Source organism: Poeciliopsis prolifica, unplaced genomic scaffold, assembly GCF_027474105.1.
Source record: "Poeciliopsis prolifica strain line A6 unplaced genomic scaffold, Auburn_PproV2 SCAFFOLD001, whole genome shotgun sequence".
Lineage (NCBI taxonomy): Eukaryota > Metazoa > Chordata > Actinopteri > Cyprinodontiformes > Poeciliidae > Poeciliopsis > Poeciliopsis prolifica.
In genome coordinates, this window is record NW_026562376.1 from 12,694,967 (window position 1) to 12,705,749 (window position 10,783).

Consider the following 10,783-nt stretch of genomic DNA (forward strand, 5'->3'; position numbering starts at 1 on the left):
AAAGGAAACTTATGAAGTTACATCACTCCAGCTGCCTGTCTGAGTCCCCCCTCCCTCCCCCTAATGTGCGCCCCCCCCCTCCCTCTCTGGCTGCAGCAGTTTGACTCCTACAGGTGGACTGAGTCATGCTGGCTATTGGCTTGGCATCCACCTTCGTAAGTTCGAGAGCCCTGTTTGGCTCTGCTTTCAGTCTCATAAAGAGTTGTCTGAGTTGTCTGTGTTGCTGGAATCATGATAAGCTTTTATTACCACAAACCATGCAAAAGTGAGAGAAGTACATGCAGTGCTTCCCAAAATAAATTTGCCCTCTATTTTATTTTTGATTTGTTTTGAAATCATCAAACATTTTTCTTTTTAAAATATACAACGAAAACCTAAATGAACTGAAAAGACTGTTGTCAAAATATGCTTTTATTATTAGTGGAAAAACGTTATCCAAACTAACCTGGCTCTATGTGAAAACAGAAATGACCCCTGTGTTAAATCATTATTCAATTGGATCTATATGCGAGTACCAAAGTTAAAACCACTTCTGATTGACAAGGCTTGTCTCACATTTGCCAAACAAACCCCACCTTGATTATCTACAAAACTTTTTCAAAAATGTTCTTTGGACTGACCGGACAAAAGGGGAACATTTTGGAAGGCGTGCTCAGCAACTCAGAAAAAACCCCAAAAACCCAACAACAACAACAACAACAACAACAACAACAACAACAACAACAACAACAACAACAACAACAACAACAACAACAACAACAACAACAACACAACAACACAACAACAACATACCTACGATCAAACATGTTTCATCCTGAAACTGGATTACTTGTTCTAATTGATGGGACCATAAGTTCTGCTCTCCAGCAGACGATCCTGAAGGAAAATATTCAACCGTCAATTCATTACCTTCAGCTCTCGAACATCCAGATCATAGACAACGACAAGAGTACGAAGCAAACCAGCAAGTCCACCACTGAACTGCTCACAGAAATTCATAAAATGAATGTTTTGGACTGGAAAATTAAAGTCTAAACTTAGTTCAATTGAGTTTAGGCTTTAAACAGGCTAATATTTCTTCACTCATCACCAGTTATTGCAAACATTGGTGGCAATCACTGCCATCGAGTGGATTCTTTTTAGCTATTGGGCAACTTTTTCCTTTAATAATCAACTTATAATTTTAAAATAGTTTCTATATTTTCTATTTAAAAATCTCAGTCTGATCAGGCTAAAGGTTGAAGACTGAAGCTTTTTTGGTGTGCTAAAAAGACAACAACAGAAGGGAACAGTTACTTTTTCAATGCCCTGTACTTGTTGTTTACCACTGAAGGCTTCAGTGCAGGAGTCAGAAACCTGAGCCCATGTTTTGTCAATACCATGAACACAACCATTTTATTCTGTGAAAACTGTTCCTTACAGCATAATGCAAAAGCTTGATGTAACTTTGTAAATCTCAGTCTAAATCCTAGACTGAGAACACAACTCATGGTGTCACCTGAGTTAGTTATGCAAATAAAAACTTGAGCGCAGATCAAAGGGACACTGAAGCAACCAGTCCTGATCAGAAAACCCCATTTACAGAGAAACCAAAGAAATCCTGCACAATGCCAGTGCTTTGAGCCACAAAACAAATACTGATTGCAGTGATGTGTACACAACAGCAAATGTTGTGTACACATTTGCTGTTGTTTTGAAACAAAGCAAAACTTATGTAAAAGATTTTAGAAAAAAAAATTTGTTTTCCTTTTGGGTGCATAAAATCTTCATTTGGCAACGCTTGGAAACTACCAGTACAAAGTTGTGTGCAAAAAACACTATAGTTATAAAATCACCACAATATTTGCAACTACAGAAGGATGACAAATTAAAGGAAGATATGCAGTTTTAATCAATGATCTCAATTATTGAGTTCAGAAAGGATTCAATGAAATTATATGCTTTGTGGAAACTGTGACTTTTTCCAGTCAGGAATCAAAAAGGAGAACCCAGCCCTACAAAGGAGGAAGTTTTCTCTAAAGACTACCCTGACCTTTTGGGTTGATACTTTCTGATTGGGTTGAGAAACATATTCCATGTGTTTTAATTTGGCCTTTCTGTTTGTCATCTCATCTTATTTTCCATCACAACTTCTCTCAACGTCCGGTTGCATTGGGGGAGTACTGATTGCAAACAACACTGAAGCTCAGTGAATCATGCAGCTGCAATCAGCTGAGGTCACAATGCATCCCCAGTTTCCTGGAAATACGACGGAAACAGCTCGGTGTTGATGGATTTTGTAGCAACACTGTACGGTGGTTGCATGAAACTTCCTGGTTTTGTTACTTTTAAGGTGCCAAACAGAAGCAGCTGCAACACTTCAACAGCACACTGTTGAAGAGGAGTAGCACATGTCAGCAGACTTGTCTATTTCTTATCTACCCTGTAGAGGGAAAAGTTGAAAGTTCCTGAACGTTGCTAAGAAGTATCTCAAACAATGTGATTTTTCTGTAATTTATCACATGTCTGTAATTGACAGAAAGAGAAAATACATAAAGGCACACACCCAAAAGTCCTTTGTCGCTAAGTCTTACAGGAGAGAAATATGACCTCCAAGGACTCTGACTGAGCACCCAACATGTTAAACTTTTTGCCACTGCTGGGTGGAGGGAGATCGGATCTGTGTCCCTGCGAAGAAGACCTGGTAGCGATCCTTCCACATGATGAAGGCTCCAGCGGCACAGACCAGAGCCTGCGCAAGGTTCAGCAGGATCTGGAGCAGGAAGTAAAAGATGAGCGTGCCGGTTATCGTCTCGCAGTCGCTAACCCCCTTGTAGTCAAAGGTGCGGGCTATCGGGTCTCTCTGGTCCAGCACACACACACAGTCGTCTCCTTCCTGCTGGCAGGTGAAGCTGCTGGCCTGAGAGTGGTGATGTCCAGCAAACGCTACAACCAGCAGTGAGATGACCAGGCCAGTGGTGCACAGGATAAAGTACAGGAGCTAAAGGTGGGGATAGAGATACTGTCAGAAAACAAGTGTCACCCAAAGAAGTGGCTGTGGTCTTAGTTTGGGACTGAAATTTTTGATAATGTAAACTTTGCAGCCAATTGTGAAGCAACTTGTGAAACGTGTCCTCCATTAATTGAATATTAAGGACCGGCTTTGATCAGGATTTTGTTGAATCACTTTTGTCTTTTCCTGTAGTTTGATGGTTTGATCATTTTAAGGAAATAAATTCCTTAAATCACAAAATTAAGTGATTTTCAGAGCGAGAACCTCTTCTGTATCCAGCATCCATTTACTGTACATTAATGGGTTGATATCATGTTTTAAAGTCTGAAAATTTAAGAATTAAAATCTTTTATGTCGCTGGTGTCACAGACTAACACAGGAAAACACGACCATATATGGATAATGTGTTAGCGCCAATTACAGCACTATGTATCTCTCACTATAATCACAGATGACCGTTTAATGGGAATGTGTCTAATGAGGATGTGTTTGCTTTTTGGTGTCAGAAAAAAAAGAACATCGCCCAGCAAGCCCAGACTGTTACAAACATCATTTATGCAGCAAAGGTGGGTGAACTCTGGAGCAACAAGCAGGGAGGGCTGATGTCTTTTAACCTAGCAGTGCATTGGAAACCCTTTAACTAGAGGATTATAAAACACAATCAATCTTAGATTTACGGAACGCGCCAAACCTGAGGGATGAAGGTACAACAGAGTTTATGCCTTCACTAGGGCATGTTATTCAGGCAGGTTTTGCACAGCCAGACCACTGAGATGACAATGTTAATCAAGTAAGGAATCAGTTCCTACTTTATACAACATCTGTCCTGTATTAGTACAATCCACCTGCAGATTTCCAGGATGACATTAAAGAAGCATTAATATTCTCTCTAAATCAATGTTCCTTAATATTTAGCCACAATAATTAATTCCAGCTGTTTGTTTCTCTGAAACTGGGCCAATAAAGGCAGAGTTTAACGGCAGCTGTAGTATGACACTATATCATTATTACAACTCGTTTCCATTCACCACATCTGTAGCATCAGTTGGAAGCAGCGTTTTAGGGATGGGCTATATGGATGTTCAAGTGGGAAAACCACCTGTGGATGGCTTTGAGTGACATGACAGCCGACATCCTGGAAATAACAGTTTAAGAGGTGTAGTGCTGTCAAACTCTGATGAGTAAAACAGACTTATTATGTGGAGAACATTCAAACATAAAACACTACTGCATTTCTCGCTATGATAAAGTAAAAATGTCACAACTACCAGGAGAAACAGGCTGATGCATATCTGTGAAACATGTCGGTCAGAACTGAAGCAGAAATGACGACTATCTGAAAGAAGCCAGAGTATTGTTTTATTGCAATTTTATTTTACATTTTACCTTTAATATTTTATCCTGTAGGTAGACTAAACCTTCACTTTATGTATTTAAGTACAAGCATTGATTTTGGCTTTCCAGAGGGAATACCATCAGTGGAAACTTTCGGTAGCACTGTCAACTATTGTCTTGTTCAAAACTGTTTTTTAGAGCAATTTTCACTCTCTTTTTTTTCTCCCGTTTTACAACTACAACTAATTATGCCTATTAGTCAAGTATAACGACTGCTGGGTTCATTTTGCAAAATGGCTCTTTTTCAGAGTGTCAGTCTCCTCATTCCAAGGATAATTTTCTAGTCTCCAAGTTAAGAATGGTACAACAAACAAGCTTTGTCCTGCTGTGAATGAGTGAAACTGCGGCAGGTTTCAGAAATAGTGATGTCCTAATTATAATTAATCAATTTTAACAGCTGTATCTGTTTCAAATACTATGAACATCTTTTTGGCTAACATGTTTCCTCGTGATATTCCAGGTAGCTTGTTGTTGACATGTACATTGTGTTTTTTGTTTGTCTTTTTATGTTTGATTGTTTCAGGATTAGAAATAAAGCAACCTGAATCTGAACCAGTGTGATTTTATACGGCGCACATATAATCTGCCTTTTGCTCAACCTTGTTGTCTCATGATCACCCAGAGTGCCAAAATCGTGGCTTAGAAAGAGATTCTGGCTCAGTGCCTGCTGAAAAATTCAGTTCAAAGAGATTACCCACAATACTGCCGGGCGAGGTCTGACCCTCAGCCCAGCTTTTAGCACAGAGGAGACACGACTTAATGCCAGCCACCGTTAATGGATGTCCTGTGTCGGTATTCTGACCTGCAGAGATTGTCTAAAAATATATCTGTAAAATGTGGCTTTGCTCGATCTCAATCACACTAAACCTTTCGTCTTAATCCATCACTTATATAAGAGGAGCCCTCATTCCCCAGCACGTTTCAGCCCCTGTTGGGGAATTATGCAAGGGACGAGTAAAGATTTGTTTGTAAAAGTGTTAATGTTAATTTTCCAATAGCCTGTACAGATTTGAGTGGACGAGTTGCATGAGTATGAAGGAAGCATATTAACTCGACTGACACTGTGTGAATAAGTGTTCATCTCCATTAAACTTTATCCAGTTCATTAAACAGACAGGCAGGAAGTAACATACACCTGTAAAGTGGAGGAAAATAAAACAAGGGATGGATTTCTAACATTTCTAAAAAAAAATGCCATGCCTTGAAAATGTGAAAAGTCTAGCGTGCCTGTTCAGTCTAACCTGCCTAAAGTGAGAATAAAAGAAGGCCATACATGCTCATTAATCTTAGCACAAATCCAGATGTCCTCTGAAAACCCCAGAGGTTTGCTAAAGAACATTAGAAAAACAAACTGCATCAGAATGAAAATAGCAGACAGGTTATAGATAACTCTGTGGAAGAAGAAAGCACATTTTTGCCATGCAGGCAACACAGAATTCATGTGGTGGAGGTCAGGTGACACTAGAATTCAACTTTTATGACCTGCAAGTGAAATACTATGTGTGGAAAACGAGCACTACCATCACACATACATGATACTCTATCAAGCTACCAAAGGCCATTAACACTAAGAAACATGGTGGAGACACTATCATGCTGTGTAGATGCTTTTCTTCTCCTTGGACAGCTAAGTTGGTCTTATCAGGTTCTCACTTGTCAAAGTATTTAAATACAGAGACTATTTCTCCCCACTTTTCAATGATGCATTTCTTAATGTTTTTCTATTACACTAAGTCCTGTTAATGTCCTGTAGGTTTTGTTTGCAATCTGAAAAATGTGAAAGGGGGGTATGAATACTTTTGCGAGGCAGTGCATGCATTAACTTGCACTGCCTACATACATTTATATATGTAAATGGTGCATCGACAAGCTCTGTGTGCAACTTCATCAAACGAGCATGAACTGAAACAACAAAACAGGGAGAGTGCACACTGAATCCTTTGTTGAATCGAGTCATTTCTGCATGTTTGACCTGAGCCAAGAACAACCGAAGTGAATAAGCAAGCTGCTTGAAAAGCCATAAATTCTTAAGCAAGAATGAAGATGATGAAGCTGCCGGAGTAAACAGCATCAATAAATTACAGCACATTTGTTTCAAAGGCCGGAGAAAGCTGCTCTGGTATTCACATGATTACCAGTGGAGTGTTTTGTTGATGGTACAACATCGGTTCTGAACAATAAATAGTGACAAGAGACACATTCATGTCCTGCAGAAGCATTTTGTTTGTCTGTCTCCTGACGGGTAGATCTCTCATTGCGGGACCTTTCTGCATGCCACTCTCTGCTTTACAACATGTGTAAAGAATGCAAATCAGGTTTGATTCTTATACTTTCAGTGATCAAGGCCAAATTTGTACATTTATGCTGAAGAGCTTTGAATCATCTTTACATCCTTGTAGTTTTCACATATTTCAGCACGTTGTACACCAGGGACACCGATGGACAGAAAAATTAAAGCAATCACACTTCTTTGGAAAAACAACAGAGAACTGATTTTAATTACTTAGAAATTCCAGCTGCATGCATTGCGCGGCTAATTAAGCTGTACAATCAAGTCGAATTAACGAAAGTGCTCCTCTACTCATAGGGATTCATGTGGAGCACTTTCATACAGGAATGTAGTTGCAATCTTTTCGCTCTAACAGCCTGCGTGAGCGGGTAAAAAAAACAACAACAAAAAAACATTTTCTGCACAGATCAGCTGCGTGAGATAACAAAGAAAACACCTAATTGGACTTTTGTTTTTTTCTGAAACTGACATCCACCTATTTCTAATAGGTGGATGGAAAACTCACCTTAACAATAAACTGTGTGGATGATCTCTCGTCTGGCTGGTAGGTGATGCAGTAGAGGAAGAACCCAACAATAGAAACCAAACAAAGCTGGAACAATAAGGACATTATTTAAAATCTATTAATCAGATTCAGAAAACATCAAGAAAATACTTGCTTTGGAGCAACATATGGGTGTGGCTAACCACTTCAACAATGTTACAGTCTTTAATATGAGACTTTACTTGCCATTATACATTGCATTGGAGGCACAGAAAAGAAAAACAAAAATTTGGTCTTATGAGTCTCCAAATATTGTATGATTCAGCAGTAACCAGCTCTCTGATTTCATTACTTTGCTTTTCTCCTTTCCTCTCTCTGAGACACCCACTCTCGCAGACTCACACTCTATCTCCTAAGCGCAATTGGAGTCTTGTGACCAACGTGCAGCATCTTATTTGACTGTTTTTCCCAGGTTCTTAAGCACCCAGGATACTCTGGAAAGTTCTTGATGACCTCAATGTTTTTCACTCGGCTGAATCTCGTGAGGATCTAACTCGGGATGTCGGTGTCGAGGGATGTTTTCCAGAGCCGATGGCATCTGTGATAGGCTGAATTACAGGACCAAACGGGAAAAACATGTTTGTGTGACCTGAGGCCTTACGTAAACTGTATCTATTAAAACACTTTGAACTTCTTCACATTTTGTCACAGTACATCTCCAGTCTTTAAAGTGTTTCATGGGAGCTTATATAATAAATCCAAACAAAGCAGCACCATGACATAAAAAAATCCTACTGCAGAACACACCAGCAGTAAGGGTGAAGTGCAAAAAAAAAAAACTTGGAAGATTTTGGCTTGAGTTTGGGTTACTTTCCAAGATGAGTCTCCCAGCTAAAGAGGGAGAAACTGTGAATATAAATTTTCTCTCTTATATTTTCAAGTGGATTTAAGCCTGAACATTGATTGGCCATTGCAACACGTCTATATCTGGATCATTGCATTGTAGCCCTAGCTGAATGCTTATGGCTGTTCCACTGGAAGGTGAACCTTTACCCCAGTCTCAAGTCTTTTACATTATCCTTCCATGAATGATATCCGTATCTTCCCATCAACTTTGAGCAGCTTTGTGAAAGCTCTTTCAGATTCTTTCACTTGAGTTGTTTCTATCTGCAGCTCCTTCAGAGTTATCTTTGACCTCCTGATTAATTTACTCATGATGGACTGAGCTGAGTTTGAGATATTGTTTTACAACCTAACTCTGCTTCAAGCTTCTCCACAGCTTCATCCTTGATGCTGTTTGTTCACTGATGTTCTTTGACAAAGCTCTTAGGTAGCTTTTCAAGGGCTTTGGTTGCAGTGGATTTAGTGGTATCTGAGTGAAGGGGGCTGAACACAAGATGAACATACAGTTTTTGAAAACCATACGTTGTTTTCCTTCCATGTCCCTCTTGTGCCATTCACACACAAAAATGCCGATTGTAATGCTCTTCATTTTCAAAATGTATTTTCCATCATAAAATTAATCTTTACATCTAAAAAAAGAGACTTGGCTCGGGGGTTTTAGAAATGATACAAACACACTTCTGCGTAGTGTAACGGAAATGCATGATGTGTATTCATGTCCGAGTTTGTGATAAGCCAAATGAAGGGATGGAGACGTATGCACATCAAATAACTGCAGGGTTTCTGTTGCTACTAATGTGTTCATGAGGTGAACTGGAAGACAGCACGCTGGGATTGGATGTTTTGGCTTGTCTTCCAAGATTCTTAAAGCGTCTTGAATTTCTAACTCAGACAGTAGAACATGCAGAATCATGCAGCGGAGATGGATCAGAGGCTCATATTCATTCAGAGGGACGTTTATTTGTATGTGAGCATGTATATATGATAGGTCTGCCTGTGTTGGGAAACACTGTTGTCATGCACTATGGGTCATGCAGCAATATAAGTTATGGGAGATTCAAATTCCATGCAAACAAGTAGCTGATGGAAGAGGGAGTAGTCAGAGCTTACAATGATCCCAGCCCAGTGTGGAGTCTCCCGGGCCATGAGTGAGGGGCTGATGGCCAGCATGAGGAAGGCCACGGCTGTGACAGCCACCCCTAGCAGCAGCTGCAGCAGGGCGACGAGGAGAGGGAAACGACACACTCTGCACTTATTGCCATTCTCTGGTGCTGGGCTGTCATCTCTATTCTTCTGTCTCTGCTTCTTGTCTGAGGAACCTTTCCGGCCCTGTCCCATTTTTCCTCGTGCCTTCGCACTCTTTCTGTGTTTGTCTTCAAGACTTTTTTTCAGTTCGCTTTCTTTGGGGTGGACGTGTCTCTCGGTTGCCTCCCTACTCCCTCCCCTTTCCCGTCCCCTCCCTGCCCTGACTTTACCAAGCCCAGCTCAGCTGCTATTTGAAAACAGAGAAAAGCTCTGAACTAATATGGAAAACATTTGGACTGGATTCCTACAGCAGCTCCGATGCCACATATAGAGCAGGCAACATGCTGAGGAGGAAAGGGGGAGGCAACGAGACACAAAGGGAGCTCCCAACATACGACACAGAGGGGGTTTCTCAGGGTAACATAGGGAAAGTACAGAGGGGAATCAGTAGGTATGAGTTAATAAAAAGCCAATGGGGGTTGGGGCGAGAGGAGGTCACACTTGGTTAGAGCAGGAGTGACTGTATCACTCTTTGTGTCAGGACTGTTACACAAGAGCCATATGCTGCCAGCCAGAAAACCGTCACATGACTAACAGGAAAAAGTAATGTGATCACCAGGCATGTGAGGGCATTACAAGGGCTCAGAAATGAGACTCTAAATGTGCAAAACAGCAGCAAGAGTCACTGCTGTGAGAGCTGAGCAGATCAGTGTTTAAATTCCTGCCGTTTAGCGCAAAATTCGGAATTAGATTTTGATGGTGTGACACACAGTGACTGGGAGATTAATAGAGAAGCACAAAGCAAAGCACGTGTTTGTGCACACAGCTGGGCCGCTGCCATGGTTACTGACAACGCAGCTCGGGAGGACAACCCTGCAGCTGCATACAGACTGAAGCTGCACACACTCCATTCTCCATATGGAGCTCTCTGCATAAAGAGCAGGCGTAACATTATGACCACTGACAGATTAAGTGTGTAAAATTGACTATTTTGTTACAATGACACCTGTTACTAGATGGGGCATCTTAGGAACCAAGTAAATATTTGGTTTCAAGGTTAATGAGTAAAAAGCAAAAAATAAAAACGGGGCAATCGTAAGGATTTGATCCAGTTTGACAGGAGTGTGTTCTCTTGTAGGGTGTTCCCAGACTGGAATAGTCCGTCATCAAAAGTGGACCTAGTAAGGAGAATTGTGAACTGGAGACAGGGTGATCAGCAACCCTGGTGCAAAAAGGGATGTAAAGTCTGGCCTGTGGGCTCCAATCCAACAGAAGGGCTACTGTCTCAGGTCACTGCAGAATAAGTCAAAGCTTTGTTCTGAATGAAAGTCACAGCAATAATTGGACAAATGAATTATCCAATTATTCTAAAAAAATTGGAACAGCATTGGGAAGTTCATAAATTTTAGCCATTGAATTCCGAAAGTGAATCTAATGTATTATATGCACATAGAGAGACAAATGTCAAGTTCTT

General features: G+C 40.6%; 1 protein-coding gene across 1 annotated transcript; it reads right to left on the reverse strand.

Moving 5' to 3' along the window:
• Positions 1–393: 393 nt before the first annotated feature.
• Positions 394–9,501, reverse strand: sspn (sarcospan (Kras oncogene-associated gene)). The gene is made up of 3 exons (XM_055038032.1): positions 9,175–9,501; positions 7,183–7,269; positions 394–2,980 (listed from the first exon to the last, which is right to left on the reverse strand). The coding sequence occupies exons 1-3, from the start codon at positions 9,400–9,402 to the stop codon at positions 2,621–2,623; spliced, it is 675 nt and encodes a 224-aa protein (XP_054894007.1). The 5' UTR covers positions 9,403–9,501; the 3' UTR covers positions 394–2,620.
• Positions 9,502–10,783: the final 1,282 nt, after the last annotated feature.